At 42.7% G+C, this 15,785-nt stretch overlaps 1 protein-coding gene across 3 annotated transcripts in view; it reads left to right on the top strand.

Moving 5' to 3' along the window:
* The window catches only part of malrd1 (MAM and LDL receptor class A domain containing 1), a 29,927-nt gene extending 15,038 nt beyond the window's left edge, over nucleotides 1–14,889 (top strand). For 2 of the 3 annotated variants that reach the window (XM_019876051.1, XM_019876053.1), the window contains exons 18-33: nucleotides 78–369; nucleotides 1,425–1,670; nucleotides 1,949–2,106; nucleotides 6,000–6,180; nucleotides 7,413–7,541; nucleotides 7,616–7,777; nucleotides 8,561–8,718; nucleotides 9,353–9,554; nucleotides 10,049–10,327; nucleotides 10,416–10,541; nucleotides 12,134–12,200; nucleotides 13,005–13,099; nucleotides 13,187–13,283; nucleotides 13,397–13,457; nucleotides 13,978–14,058; nucleotides 14,149–14,889. In XM_019876051.1, the coding sequence (XP_019731610.1) occupies nucleotides 78–369; nucleotides 1,425–1,670; nucleotides 1,949–2,106; nucleotides 6,000–6,180; nucleotides 7,413–7,541; nucleotides 7,616–7,777; nucleotides 8,561–8,718; nucleotides 9,353–9,554; nucleotides 10,049–10,327; nucleotides 10,416–10,541; nucleotides 12,134–12,200; nucleotides 13,005–13,099; nucleotides 13,187–13,283; nucleotides 13,397–13,457; nucleotides 13,978–14,058; nucleotides 14,149–14,256 (2,442 nt within the window). In that variant the 3' untranslated portion in view covers nucleotides 14,257–14,889. The remainder of the gene's footprint in view (nucleotides 1–77; nucleotides 370–1,424; nucleotides 1,671–1,948; nucleotides 2,107–5,999; nucleotides 6,181–7,412; nucleotides 7,542–7,615; nucleotides 7,778–8,560; nucleotides 8,719–9,352; nucleotides 9,555–10,048; nucleotides 10,328–10,415; nucleotides 10,542–12,133; nucleotides 12,201–13,004; nucleotides 13,100–13,186; nucleotides 13,284–13,396; nucleotides 13,458–13,977; nucleotides 14,059–14,148) is intronic. The other variant, XM_019876052.1, reaches the window with a different exon arrangement.
* The last annotated feature ends 896 nt before the right edge of the window (nucleotides 14,890–15,785 follow it).

Raw genomic sequence — 15,785 nt, 5'->3', positions numbered from 1 at the left:
CTTGGTTCATCACCTCAAACAAAACAAAAAAATGAACACCTCCCCACTAATATGGATAATTATGACGTTTCCCTTAGATGCGCTTCTTCTTCCACATGTCCGGAGATGGCATCGGGGCACTGGGCGTGTTCCAGAAGAGCCAAGGGGGTCTTGACCTCCTCCTCAACCTGACGGGCAACCAGGGCAACTACTGGCAGATGGGGGAGGTCCCGCTGAGCCACGCCGAGGACTTCCGAGTCATTTTGGAAGGACGAGTGGGCCGAAATCCCAAGGGGGACATCTGCCTGGACGACATCACCTTTTCGCCAGGGTGCCTGCTCGCCTCCTCAGCCGTGATCGAGGACGACGCCACTCCCCCTCCTCCTGAAGGTACACTTTGCAAGGTCATTTCGAATGCTCCACTTCCGACATTACATCCTTATCTCTTTTGACGCGTTATATTCGCCCGACACAGGTCTTGTAATTGCTTTGCTGCCACCCTCCTCTAGGCACCTCCATTTGTCCAAGGAGCAAAAGGACACGTTTGGCAAAGCTTCTAAAAAGTTTTTTTTTTCTTTTCTTCAGCCAGTTTGACGATGTGTCCCTTGAGCAACACTTGGAATTGAGGAATATTTTTTGATTGCTCACATTTCTAACTATTTTATTAATAATTTTTAAAAAATCATATTTTAGATGTTATTTTTGTGCAGTGTATACATTTTTAACAGTATTTGCCTCCCTTCTGATTTCAGGTTTTTTTTAGGGTGATAGGTGGTTTTCAAATCCTCAAACCAATTTTAATGTCACTCTGAGACAACCCAAGGAAATACAAAATGAAGTTTGCAAATGACAATTCAATTTATGAGGGCACAAAAAAAAAATCCAATAAAATGCACCAAAAAAAAAAAAAAAAAAAGAAATCAGGAGTGGGGCAAATATTTTTTCACGGCACTGTATGCTCTATTTCTAATTTATTTTATCTGTGATATTGGATTCATTGAACATTTTTTCGACAATAAACATTTAAAAACGTTATTAATTTTTGTATTCTAATTCATTTTTTGTAGTAATTTGAAAAGTGAAAATTTTATTCATATTGTTACTGTCCACTTATTTTCTTTTTTTTTTTTAATTCTTCCTCAATTCTTTGTTTATATTTTATTCATTTGAGGCTTTATTTCTTAGATTTTTTTTTCAAATTACTTGTAATGTAATTACTTGTACTAGTTATATATATTATTATATTTTGAATGTTTTATATTGAGTGTTGAACTTTTTTTCTACTCCCCTCGCCAAGAGAGCCCTCGGTATAGTTTTAAAAATCAACTTTGGGAATCAGTCAGCAGAGCCTGAGGATGATGATGATGATGATGATGATGGAGGAAACCCATGCTGTCAATTTGGGAACTCAATTCCTTTTGTCCATTGCTGTGTGTTCTTTCTAGGCTTGTGTCCTCCGGGGTCCCTGCCTTGCGCAAACGGCCGCTGCTACTCCCCCGGCCAGAGCTGCGACTTCCGCGACGACTGCGGCGACGGCTCCGACGAGGAGAGCTGCGGGACATCCTGCTCCTTCGAAGATGGCCCGTGCGGCTGGAAGAACTCGCTGGCGGACAATTTTGACTGGTTGTTGGGAAGCGGCTCGGTCCAGAGCATACGGCCGCCGTACGACCACACGTTGAAGGATGAGAGCGGTTTGTTGTCCGGCCAGCGCCTCCTTGCAAGGCTGTTTTATTTTTTTTTTAGCTTCACATCGTAGCCCTTTTTTGTGTGCTATTATTTCCTTTTTACTTCTTCCTTATCTTTTCTCTTCCGTCCTCCATCTCTTTCTATGTAACGCCTTTGCCTTCCGTCTTACTTCCTTCCGTCTGTAGTAATATGAGTTCGATGCCAATCAAACATTGTCTATTCTGGCAGGATTATGTGACACTCATGAAAAACAAGCCTAAAATGTATTCTTTTTCTTCCTCAGGTCACTTTCTGTATTTAGAAGCCACACCAGTGGGACTGAAAGGCGACAAGGCTCACATCAGTAGTTCGCTGTGGAAGGAGTCCAGCTCCATCTGCAAGCTCTCCTTCTGGTACTACATTTCCCACAAGGCCTCGGGAACCATCCGCCTGCTCGTGAAAGTAAGCGTGTGTGAAAACCAAAACGTGAAGATCCTCCATGTTGAATGTTTTCAAAATTTACACAACATGGGAATCAGCTCATTGTACAGCTTCTTATTTGCTAATATTAACTTCTTGACTTCCTTCTTTGCTTTGATTGCTGATTGTATACGACAATGATTCCTTCCTTGCTGAATCCCTCGCTCCCTTCATTGCCGTCCACCTTTTTGTTCCACTTCCTGTGTGCTGATTTAACTTTCGTTACATTATTTGTTTCCCTTTCTTTTGTCCTTCCATTGTTTTGAGTCACGCTCTGTGTGCTTATGAAATCTGATTTCTTTTCTTTCTTTGCTCGTTCGTTTCTTCCATCTTCTTGTTCAACTTCTCGCCCATACATATTTCCCTTGTCCATTCCTTTCGATCTAGTCTTTTTTTTTTCCTTTTCTCACTTCCTTCGGTTATTTTGTTGGGTTTCTCGTGTCCTACCAACCTTTATTTGCTCATTCCTTCCATTACATCGTCCTTCCTTCATTGCTTTAGTGTCTTCGTTCCACTTGCTGGGTGGTAAGTTTACTCGCTTAGCACTTTTTCTTTTTTTTTTTTTTTTAAACCTTTCTTCTCTTCATTACATATTTTTGTTATACCTCCTGTGCGCTGATATCACTGTCTTGCTTTTCTTTCTTTTCCCCTTCATTCCTTTCATTTTTTTCAACTTCCTGTGTGGTCATATCACTTTCTCCCCTTTATTTTCTCCTTCCTTCCATTCTTGTTCCAGTGATCCCTCACCACTTTGCCCTTCTAGTTTTGCAGCTTCGTTTAAAAAAAATATTTTTTTTCCAACGTTAATCATAAATGAATAAATAAAATACAGCCATATCGGCACCCACATTGCGGGAAGACACAATCTCATCTTTGTTTCATGTTGATGCGGAGACAGAGGTTTCCCTGCATGCCGAGCAAAAAGATGACGTGACTCGGAGGCTTTTTACATGCCCACTCAAACAAGGAGTCTGATTGGTTCCCGGCGCGGCATCGACCAATGAGAGCACGAGTGGATTTTCCCCGTGAACTGTTTGGTAGCGTATCATCGCCAGTGTGTCGACTGTCTCGCTGATTGTATTTTAGTGTTGTGTTCGCGATCACTTTTTTTGTTTTAGCGATCACTTTTCCTGACGAGTAAAGCTGCACTCCAGCCCCTTGCTGCCCCCTGAAGCAATGAGTCCCAGCTGTGTGAGAATGTGTTCACCCGCTCGTCGGAGACGGCCCCATCAATCGGGACACATTGCTTTAACGGCGGCGGCAGGAGGAGGGGTAGGGAGGGTGTTTCGCAGCGTTGACACTAATGGCTCAGGTGAAGGCTGAAATGACAGCTGAAACTGTCAGCTTGGTAAAAGTTTCTTCACCCCAAAAAAAAAAAAAAGACTGTTGTCTGATCAAAAAGAAATCGAAAACCAATTTCAACTAATAAGAAGACAAGATGAACGTCATAGCGCTACCCACCACCGTACTTTTCTCCAATTAAAAAAAAAGGGGCCACGGGGGGTGCCGTAGCCTATCCCAGCTGTCTTCGGGCAGGAGGCGGGGGACACCCTGAACCTGTTGCCAGCCAATCGCAGGGCACACACAGACGAACAACCATTCGCGCTCACACTCACACATAGGGACAATTTCATATGTAAAGTGTAAATAATGTTTAAATAATAAACATGCGATGACATGTGATGATTCTTTTTTGCAACAACATCAATGATCAGACAGACAGCACGTAACTAGGCTGTTGTCAATTGCATGTCGTCTCAGAGCTTCACTGTGAAATTCCGGTTCACGTTTAACTGTATGCAAACATTACATACAAAAACGCGAAAATTCCTAAAGGAGGCAAATCCTTTTTCACGGTTTTTCACTTTTCGCGGGGGGTCGGGAACCAATTAACCGTTTACCTTTATTTACTCCTCCTCCTTCCGACAATACAGTTTATTCCTACCTTGTTCATTTCATCCCTCATTCCCTTTATTGCCATTCTCTTTTTGTTACACTTCATTTGTTTTTTTTAGCTCCATTCCTTCCCTCCATCATTTTGTTATTAGGTGTGCATGGCTCAAATTTGGTCGCAATTTCTAGGGGGAGTTCTCCTTTGCAAGAAGCTCAAATGGTCATGCCAAACCGAAATAGAATTTTTTTTTTTTTTGTCCTTGTGAAGTCAGATTTACTCGTACCACTTGTATTACGTCTCATTAGCGTATTTTACATGCACCAACAGTAAAGGCTTTCGAGCCATTGGCACTTAATGGATATTTCTTTCATACACGGCAGCTTGTAATATTTTGCAAGAGCAATGTTCACATGGTTTTCATTTCATTTTTCATGATGTGATTCTCCATGTAAAAGAAATATGGTGACAACTGTAGAGCGGCTTGTGGTTAATTGTGACAATGGATGAGTAGGTGGAAAGCCGCTTCCTCGCAGACATACTTTTGTGGTGGGCGTACAGTATTCTAGCCAAGAGGAAGCTGTCTTTTTTTTTTTTTAATGTAAAATTCTGTATGCAGGCTGTGCCCTTGTTAGAATGAGAGACTGCTTGTCCCATTTGTGTCTGAGGAAATGTAAAACGAAAGGAATCATACTGCACTGCGCCGTGATGGGCTTGTAAAATCCTTTTGTAATGCTAATCCTAAATGACCCTTGACCTCATCGAGTCCACCAATCAGGACTCTTTTAATTTCGAATTACCGGTAATGTCATCTTCCTTACTTCCACCTTTTTGTTTCACTTCTTTTGTCATCATATGACCTTCTTTGCTTCTTTCTTTTCTGTCTGTCTTTTCTTTCATTCCTCCCTTCACCCAGGTTCTTTTTTTGTTCCCTTATGGTACTATTACCTTCTTGACATCCTCCTTGCTGACTCATTCACTCTCCCCTACCTTTCTTTCTTCCTTTTGTGTTTTTCTTGGACTTCCTCCCTGACAAACTTCTTTTCACCTTGTGTTTAGGTTTTTGTGTACTTACTTACCTCCTCCTTTCCTTTCTATTTTCTCCCTTCCTCTCTCCCTCACTTTGTCTCCGCTTTCCTTTTCTATCTTTTTGTCCCATCTTCTTGTGTGCTACCTGTACTGTTTGCTATCTGCTTTAGTTCCTTCTTTGCTTTCTTTAGGCACATTTTGCTTTTCAGTTTTTCTTCCTCTGTCAGCCCTAGACTTTGTTCGTTCCTTGACTTCCTTTTTGCTAATATTATCTTCTTTACTTTCTCGTTACTGAATCACTCTCTGCCTTTCTCCCTTACATGTTTTTTGTTGGACCTCCTGTGCACATTTTTTGCCTTTCAAGTTGAGCTATTTAGTCAAGTCTCTTCCTTCTTTCCCTCCTACCTTCTCTTGCCTTCATTCGCTGTATTTCACCATATTTTGTTTGTAACTAATTATTTGCATACCGCTTTATGGCCTTATTTTATCTCCTCTTTCTGTCAGTCATTCCTTCTTCCATTCAGTCTGACTGTTTTTTTTTTTTTTTTGTTGCATCAATTCAACGTAATTAAGCATCTTCATAATAACGCTCTCCTCTGAACTCCAAATTGACACTGGGAAGACACGAGACGCATGACGCATGGCTGGGTGTGATGGCGTCTCCCCCAAAGCCCCACTCCGGGTCACATTGCTCGTTTGAACGCTGCATTAGTCACCATGTGGTGCCTGGCTGCTGCCATGGGAAAAGACTCGCGGAGGAATTACATACTTGGCATGCCTTTTAATATATTCCATATGCGGCATGAGAGAGGCAACGATAAACGAAGACAGTCTGAAAAGCGGCGGGAAGCTTTGAATGACCAAAATCTGTTCACGAGCACCTTCGCTGGATGAAGCCAGCTCACTACTTCTTGACCCCGTGCGGTGTGTTTTCGTAATGATCTTCTCTACCCAGACGGAGAACGCCATGTGGGAGGTGTGGAACAAATCAGGCCATCAGGGGAATGGGTGGAAGCGGGCCGAGGTGCCGCTGAGAAGGCTGAGGAACTTCCGGGTGATATTCGAGGGTGTGCGTTGGCGCGACGTGAGCGGGGGCGCCGCCTTGGACGACCTGAAATTCAAAGACTGCGCCCCGAGTGAGTGACGACGATGAGCGGCGTGAATGATGAAATGATGTTTGCGTTTATCTTCGCAGGCGATGCAACGCGGTGCAATTTCACAGCATGATTAGTTTAATGGGACTCGACGGGGAGGGATAAGAGATGTTTTTGATGTTGATGTTTGATGCTGCGCGAGGCCGCTCGCTGCGTGGCTCTGTCCAAATCTGAACATATTGCTAATTTCACTTTTTACATCTTCCTTTCCTTCCATCTTTTTGTTGTGCTTCCTGTGTGCTAATGTTTGCTTCTTTCTTTCCTCCTTCCTACCCTTTCTCTTTGCCTCTGTCCTTCCCCACACCGGCGCACACTCCCTGTCCTTCCGACCTCGCTACTTTGTTCTTTTCCTTATTGAGTCCTTCCTTCCTAAATCAGTCCCTTTCCCTTCATTTTTTTTCCACACTCCGTATTACCCACCACTTTCTCATTACTTTACCCATTACTTTCTTTACATCCTTTATTTACCCTTCCCTTCCTTCCTTCATCAATTTATTCCATTTCCTAATGAAGCTAATCTCACTTTGTAAACTTCTTGATCTCCTGTATTTACTTTGCCTTCCTTCCTACTTTCTTTGCTGTGCATTTTTACCTTCTTTGCTTCCTTTCACACCTTCCTTCCTTCTCTCTCTTATTCAACTTCCCGTATGCTACTATTACCCTTATTCCTTCGTTCACTCCCTTATTTTCTCCTTCATTCCGCCGTCAGCGCCTCCCGCCTCAGCACACACATATGCTGCCTGTTACAATGCTGTCTTCCTCCCAGCCTTAAATGAGGTGCAGCAAGCGGAAAGATGCTCCAAGCTCTCCCTGACAGGCTTTTGTCAGCTTTTTTCGACCGTTTGCATCCATCCGTGCGGAACGCAAGAAGGCTTTGTTTTAATAATGACGAACAGATGTGTGTGCATGTATGTGTGTTTGTGGGTGTGTGATATATCCATTACACAAAATTCATTCGTTGAGGGGTGCATGGGTGCTCAAACGAACCTTAGGGTCATATGTGCGTGGTGGATATATGGATACTCAGCCATGGTTTCCGTTGTGTTGTGTTTTTTTTCGGTATGAAAGTACTCAACAGTCCTAACAAACAACTGCAGTGGACATGAATTATTGTAAAATAAATAAAATTTTAGTCAGCTAGTAGTTGCAATTTTATATGCTCAAATTTTTTTTACCATTTTCTTAAACATTCCCCATCATGCATTTCCTCCCAGGTCCTGCTGAACCAATGAGCTGTCCTGAAATCACTGATTTTGTGTGCGACAGCGGCCACTGTGTCGAGTCCTACCTGGTGTGTGATGGCAAGCCTGATTGCGATGACCAATCGGACGAGTCAGACTGTGGTGAGCGGGCACGAAGCAAGTTTCACTTTTTAATTCTCAAGTGAATCCATTTATACTTTTACACGAACATTTAGACGCAGTGCTTGCCATGCCGGGAGCGTGTAATTTTGACGTGGATGACGGCCAATGGGAGGATAGGTGCCTGCTCGGCCAAGACACCGACGACGACTTTGATTGGAGGATCAGTCACTGCAGTGAAACAACGGGAGCTGGACCGACATCTGACCACAGTCCAGGTTGGCGACTCCTCTAGAGGGGCTCTATTTTCAGCACTGAACCAACTGTGCTATAAATACTGAATAATATTTCCGTTTTCAGCTCCTGTACCACCAATATGCAAACTGATTAAACACACACAATTCCCCCTGTAGACTGCCGTTGTGTGTGAACTCTGATTGGCCAGTTGAATTTGTTGATTGAATGTGTCATTGACCGATGAGCACAGGGCAGCGGATCAATAACATTTTCGAAATGAGAGGTCACACTGAGGCAACACGTAAACAATGGCACTCACTGAGATGAGACAAGAATCCATACAAAGTCCCCCTTTGTTTTTACCAGTCAGTCTACAAGTCTTAAACGTGGTATTCTAAAATGAACAACTTCAGTGTCCTTAAAATGTCAGAGGTCGTCCAACCTATCAATCTCCACCATGAACTAATTATTGTACCTTGCAAGCGAGGTAGCCAGCTACCTAGCTAGTGCGTCAGTAGCGACCTAGTTAATTTGTGTGTTTTACCTTTTAGCCAGCTAGCAGTAGCTACCTACTTGGGTTTTAGCGAGCTAGCTACTTACATGCTTCCTTAGAAGTTAATGAGCTTGTTAGGTAGCTTAATAAATCAAGTTATAATTTGATTGGTAGGTAGGTTTGTTGGTAGATCAGTGAGCAACCTACCAACTGACCAGCCTACCTTCAGTACCTACAAATTGTTCAGATTCTTCTCCAGCTCTGTCCTTCTGAATAACTTCCAACTAAATGGTAATTGTACACTGTGCCGCGCTGCATTTCTCTCCCAAAGGTGGAGGGGGGAACTTCCTCTACATCCACTCAGCCGTTCAGCGAGAGGGTGACGTTGCCAGGGTGACCACCATTAGTGCCTTTCCAGCCAGCGTGGGCCTGTGTCACCTGCGCTTCTGGTTCTACATGCACGGCTCAGACAGGATGGGAACGCTGAAGGTGGCTGTGCAAATTCATAATTAATGCTGTTTTGCTGTCATTTTGGAGCACAAGACTGTATTTTTAACAATCAACTTGTACCCGCAGGGAAGAATGAAAGACAGTGGCAGGAAATAATTGATCAAAGAATCCTCAATTTCATCTATTCATGTCTTTTTTGGGGGGTGGGACTGATTTTCAATAATAAACCAAAGAAATCCTGCTTTGACTGACAACCCAAGAGATGGACAGTGTTAGCCGCCCATAGCACTGTTTGTTTGTGTAGTAATGGTATTGTAAAGTCCTTGTACGTGGTGTGGGCAAGGAAAGACAAACAGTCAAACACCTAAATTCAAAATAAGAACCTTTGCAACGAACTGTTGGAGCCCACAACACATGTCCAGACGTTCACACATAGATGGACCTGCCAATTTCGGCCAACCTGACTCCAGCTCCTAACGTTGCTCACTCAGCCACGCCCCTTAAGGCACACATGAGTTTGTAATTATAATTAGTGATTTTAACTTAATAAAAACAAATTTATTTGTTTACACTCTCATAAAATGTAGTGCTATTGTGTACAATAACTACATATTTTAAAACATATGTGGTTGTAATTTTGACTCGTAACATTGCATTCAATCTGTGTTTGGAGGTGTTCACGGTCGGACCGAGTGGCACCCCACTGCTGATGTGGGCCTTGGCCGGAAACCAAGCCGAGGGGTGGACGTACGCCAGCGTCATCCTGTCCAACCCGGCACCTTTTCGAGTGAGCTTCCAAGCGGAGGTGGGCGGAGACATGTGGACAGACATAGCCCTGGACGATATCACGTACACGGCAGAGTGCGTGGGCGGAGGTGAAGGCTTTTCCAGTTGACTTGCTGTATTCAGCAACTGTAGCGACCTAATGCGCTCATTGAATTATTTCATTACCCTGTCTACTACCACCTACCTACATGCCTATTTATGTCAATAATATTTCTCATTAACCTCTCATTAACAAATGGACTGTCCAAATTAGCTAGCTCCCTACCGATCTACTTATCTCATTAACTTCCTCAGTTCATCAAATTCCCGTTCCAGCTAGCTTTCTAATTTGCTTTCCATTGAACTATCTAGTTTCATTAACCACTATAATCAGCCTACCTTCCTACTTGCCTGTCTACTTGCCTGCCTACCTACCTATTTCATTAACTTCCTGAATTAAGCTAGCTAGGAAGGTAGCTAGCTACCTACCTGCCCTCCTGTCTTTTAATCGACCTAGCTAGCTAGTTAAGTAGCAGGCTACCTACCTACCTATCTTTTCATCTATCGACCTACCTAACCCAGCCTCCCACCCATCCATCCGCAGCACCGGTGACTCCACAGCCTCTCACCTGCAGCTCGGAGGACTTCCGGTGTGTCCACTCCTTTCAGTGTATCCCCAGGAGCTGGCAGTGCGACGGTGAGTTTGACTGCTTCGACCAGTCGGACGAAGAGGGTTGCCCCACGGCCATACCGGGCACCCTCCCCCCGCAAGGCGGCTGCCCCACAGGCCACTACCAGTGTTCTAACGACGTCTGCCTCCCGGCCATACTGCGCTGCGACGGTGTCCCCGACTGCCCCCATGGCGAGGACGAGCACGGCTGCCGTATGTGTCACTAATGGAAATGACCCATCTTTTACGAGACAAAAAGTCTGGGAATTGTGCTGTTTTTTTTTTTTGTGTGTGTCTCCAGCATTGCTGCAGTGTGAACTTGGAGAACTACTGTGCGACACTTTGTCTGCTTGCGTTCCTCTTGAGAAGCGTTGCGATGGCTTTGCAGATTGTCTGCCTTTCCTTGCAGATGAGTCCAGTTGTGACGGTAATGGCCCAAACAGATTTTACATATGGAGACATCAACCGAAAGGAGACATCCATTCATTTATTTTATTTTTTTTACACAATAATCCCCGGCATATTCACTATTCACATTCAGTGGTATCTTAGCCCATTTTATGAGTTTAAATTTTAAGATTTGTCTTTAAGTATCTTAAGCCATACTTTAGTTATGTGATTGACGTCTGAGTGAAGATCCCTCACATTGTGGGTGCTTGTTAGTCTATGTCCTCTCTGCTTGTCAGTATCGAGCAGTTTTCTGCCAGATGTCAAGCATTTTCCCCTTTTCCTGTCTCGACCGCACTGACCTTTGACATGGAAGCTTAAAGTCTTTATCTTAAAGTTTATCTCCGGAGAGCAATCATCCAATTTGACCTTCAAATAACTACATTTGAATCATTTTGATGACTGCACTGCCATTCCTGTTGTTGCCAAGGCGATCCTTTTCAATTACTTAATATAAAATCGGTGGCTTAGCCATGACATCTCTCGGGTTGGAATAGCAGTAGCATTGTGTTCAGAGACTAAAACCATTTGACAATATATACTTTGGGTTAATTCAGTCAGAATTGAGCATCTTGCGTTGGTTAGCATTTTTGGCTGGAAGATTCATACATTTTGTTGATTAATTTGAGTTCTATGCTCAGGAAGGTATATTTGTTTTCTTTCTTTTTTTTTTTTAAACAGTTTGCAAGAAAAACATCCTGTAGCTGTGAACACTGAGGAGCTAGTTTACAAAACATTGTCAGTGTCGTCAACGTAGCCACTTTTATGACTTCTTTAGCCACTATTTGTTTGCTTTTGTTTAAACTACATTGTATGTCTACATTGTATCTTCAATGAAAAACAAACAAACAAACAAACAAATCAGGACATTTATAAGTGTTTCTAATAGTAAACATGTTTTTGAGGGATGTTTTGAGACATTTTTCAAGGAAGCCTCATATTCACATTATCTGTAAAGGAAAAATATGTATTTCCATTATTTCGGTGGCAGTTAATGCAAGTTACTGCTTGGTAAATTTTTTTTAAAAATCAGTTTAAAGATTTATTTGGTATCAGGAGAAATAAAGCAAATACCAGAAGGAGAAACAGAAACTTGTTTAAAATGTCATTAGCATTTGCTTCTTCTCCTTGCTCAGCCCTAACATACTTGATTTGGCTTGCCTTACTTATCTTTGTATCATTTAACACTCATATATTCTGTCTTTTTTGGTGTAATACGTTTCACAAGTTTAGGGCGTTCCCTAGGGGGTTTTATTCACAAAAAAAAAAAAATCCTCCTTACCGCTACCTTAAATGTGATGCGAGAGACCTGTTTTTCGTGGTGATGTTTGTAATATCCGAGAAATGAATCGCTGACATTTTAATATACATGCTAATGCTGTGTCGTATCCATGGCAACGGCAAATGCATACTTGCGGTTCTTTGTTATTGAAGAAGTGACAGGGGAAAAAAGCCATTTTAGAGAGACGGGCTAGGTGTATGGTAAAAACATAAACGTGAATTATTAATATTACCAGGTTGTCATCTTCACTTGTTTTTATTCTTTATTTATTTTGACTTTTAATGATGCAGATTGTCCTCACATGTACTGCTCGGGTCGAGGCTCGTGCCATGTGGAGGAGTACGGTCCTGTTTGCATGTAAGCAGCGCACGTACACACACACGCACACACTCAACAACTCACATTATCTTGCATGGTGAGACCCTGGACATAAAAATTCCATCTGTCTCACTCCGTGAAGCATGTTGGAACCTGTAAATTCCACTGGCTTTCTTCCTCTGCCAGGCTGAGCAGGTTCTCGCCTTTATTTATCCCGACTGTGCCTCAATGGAATTGTTGATGGATCCTGCTGGTCAATATATAAACACGACGCGTGCTTCTGGGTTGGCTCACTCTAACAATCCAGAAAGACGGTGCTTCTATATGCCTTCATTGTTGGTTTCCAAAATTAGGTATGCCTTCAATTTGTAATTTTTGCCACTGTAAGAACCGTGTGACACATTTTGCCTTCAACCCCTTCAATATCCTGATGGAATTAGCGCACCCACTTTTGACAAGTTTCTAAAGTGCTTTGTTTTTTTGAGAGTGTGTGAGGGTGCCGAAATTATCAGGAAGTTGAAAGGGGGTCTGTGTTTCATGCAGACTGTTAGCATTCTAAAGATTAGCCAGAGCATGACAGCACCCGTCCAGTGAGGCATGAGAAGTTCCCAAATTGCCATTGCAGGTCCACGCCATGTTATATGTTAGCATGCCAACTGTTATCATGTTAGCATCCTAAAGGTTAGCTTTAGCACTACAGCACCTGTCTAGTTAGGCATGAGAAGTTGTCATTTATTTACACACACTTCATTACAGGTCCACGTCAGTTGTTAGCATGCTAGAAGGTAGCATCATCACAATGTCCATTTTGTCCAGGTCATTACGGTGTTTTTCTGTCCACAGGTGTTATCTGGGCTGGACCGGCAACCGTTGCCATGTGAGGGCAAAGCCACCACTCTCCACTCCGACGCCACATGGGGTCCAGGACACGCAGCTGGGTAACAGTCCAACATTTTTCCACCTCTACATTCACACGGTCCAGTTAGAAAATAACAAATCCACTTGTGATCCACTATCTATTGCAGATGCGGTATACGCCGGGATTGCCATCGGGTTGTTCCTGCTGTTGGCCGGCGTTGGCGTCTGCGTTCTGGCTCTGTGCAGTAAGCGATGCCGCGGAACGTGAGTTGTGTTGCCGATAATGACTCCCATGTATTGTTTTTTGGGTTTTTTTATCGGGCTGCTTATAATAATAATGATAATGACGATGAGCTCCTTTGCTGCCTCCGCTGTAGGAAGCGCAGCCCAACTGACTACGGGATGATGGATAGCCCCACTTTCGACTGGAAGGCAGAGGTAACGTCTGATCCATCATTAGACAATTCTTCTGGGGCATCAGTGGTGTCCACAGTCATGCAAATTGCAATGCAGTAATCCCGGGCTTTTTGTTATCCCCGCTAATGTTTACAATGGGCTATATCATGTATAATTTAACCCTTTCAGGGACAGCGGTTACCACAGTGGACAGCTTATCATGTTATCAGGTTACATGGTGCACGAAAGGGTTAAACATACCACAGAAAAAAACCAATATGATTCCCAAACCACTTTGACATCATTTCAAATTCACGATACAACATTAACCTTAAAGAGAATAGTTTATAGATGATTTGAGTTCCCCCAAAAATGCACCGCAAATGCACATGTACACAGACCGGCGGCAAAGAAGCTAACAACCTCGGCTAAACGTTTTTTTAATGGGCTGTTCCATTCAATTTAATTTGAGACATTTGATTTTACCTCTCCCCATCAAATCCTCATCAACACTTAATTCCTTTTTTTGTTCTCTTTTTTTGTTGTTCATGCATTATTTCAGTTCCGCCGCCGCGTGACCAGGCGCAGCAACCGCAGTGGGGGTCTCTCCATCAGCGTGTACCCTTGGAGGAGGGAGTCGGAGGTGAACCCTTTTTTTTTTCTTCTTCTTTTTGTTGCACGTTTTCTCTGAATAGCAGATGTAAAATGGACGTGCTTCATCTTCTTTACTTAGCAGAGCTCGTCCAGGAGAGACGCCAGGCTGTCCTTTGCCAATCCGCTGTACAATCACCAGCATCATCATCATCATCATTATCATCATCATCTGAGCCCCAATGAATGAAGGAGCTCCGAGGCGTAAGCAGGAAAAAAAAAAAAAAGATGGACTAAAAGATGGACTACGCATATCGACGGCTGCTGTGGATCAGTATGCGAATATACCTTGAATTTTTTTTCCCAAGTGAGCAGATACATGCCTTGACAATCAAAATTAGAAACAGCAACGTGGATGAGTACAACAGTCCAGTGTATTTTTTGTTTGGTCACTTGTTAGGCAGAATTCACAGGACTTGGCCGTAAGCGCCCCAAAGGCCCATAAAAAAAATTCTAATGCACTAATTATTTTAAATGATGACTTCTTGAGGCTCTTGGTGCAGCAACAGTAGGTAGGTAGATGATCAGAATATTTTTTCCTGCTCAGTTGTTGCTAGGCAGAATTTGCAGAGTTCATTCACCGGACAATGACAGCATTGCGATGCAATAGTGTTATAAAAACATACCATTTCATATGCTTTGCACAGGGAGATTGACCATTAGCTTTTATTTTATGAAAAATGTATTTGATACGTATTAAAGGGACCTGTGACACTTTTGATCCTGCTCTGATTCAGATTCTCCCTGAGGCAAAGTTAAACTAGTCCGACAGATGGCACAAATGCAGGGTGACGTGTTGATAACAGGAGGATAGCCCCCCCCCCCCCGAAAAAAGACAAACTCAGCTCAGTGCTCTTTTGCATCAACCCGGTGACACTAGAACCAACGGCATTTGCTCAAAGCAATACAACTATATGCACCTTTATGCCAAGCTTGCACACTCGCGGGCAGAGATTACGAAGCCGTCATTGTTTTTGGTTTGTTTTTGTGTGTCTCTGGTGGCTTCAGCATTCATGCCTCTGAATGGCACGTAGCGCCAGCACAAGCTCTTTGTGGAAGTTGTTTTTGTGTTGTTGATGGGATCAGCTCACCCCGATGAGGGAGGCTTTATCGCCCCTGTTCAACCAGTTAGCCCCAACTGGGATGTGTTATAAATATATATCACCTTTCTCAGCTGGCAAGTGAAAGAATTACTTTGCAAGTTATCGCGACAGCAACATGCTTTATTTAATTGGACACTAGATTTTGTAATTGTATTTTATTTTTTTTGGAAAAGCTGTTTTTCCTTTTACCATTATTGGCAAAATAATACGTCATACCATAATAAAGATGAAAACACCGGTACTCACTTTAGATTTTTTTTTTTGTTAATATGCAAAGCTTAGGTCTTATTCATAATAATTCGAATCAACGTATTTTTGTTTTAAATATCACACGTTTCTCTATTTAACATGTTTGTTTTTTATACATCTTCATTTAGATAGCATTTTTATAACAGCTTATTTGAAACATTCAAAAATACATCACACAGCTTTATGCTTTTGCACCTGCGTCTTTCATATAGCCATATCTATAGATAAATGGATAGATAAGTGTGACGTTTGCACTGTGTAGGCACTGTGATGTCATTTTTAGTCAACAGCAAGTGGCAAAATGCTACCCTCTGCAATGGCTAAAAATGGGTTGGATTTTGCTGCTTTATTGATATTCTACAAACGT

This window comes from Hippocampus comes, unplaced genomic scaffold, assembly GCF_001891065.2.
Source record: "Hippocampus comes isolate QL1 unplaced genomic scaffold, H_comes_QL1_v1.1 scaffold60, whole genome shotgun sequence".
Classification (NCBI taxonomy): Eukaryota; Metazoa; Chordata; class Actinopteri; order Syngnathiformes; family Syngnathidae; genus Hippocampus; species Hippocampus comes.
Note: the sequence above shows the minus strand (reverse complement) of the source record. Positions and strands in the feature narration are given on the sequence as shown.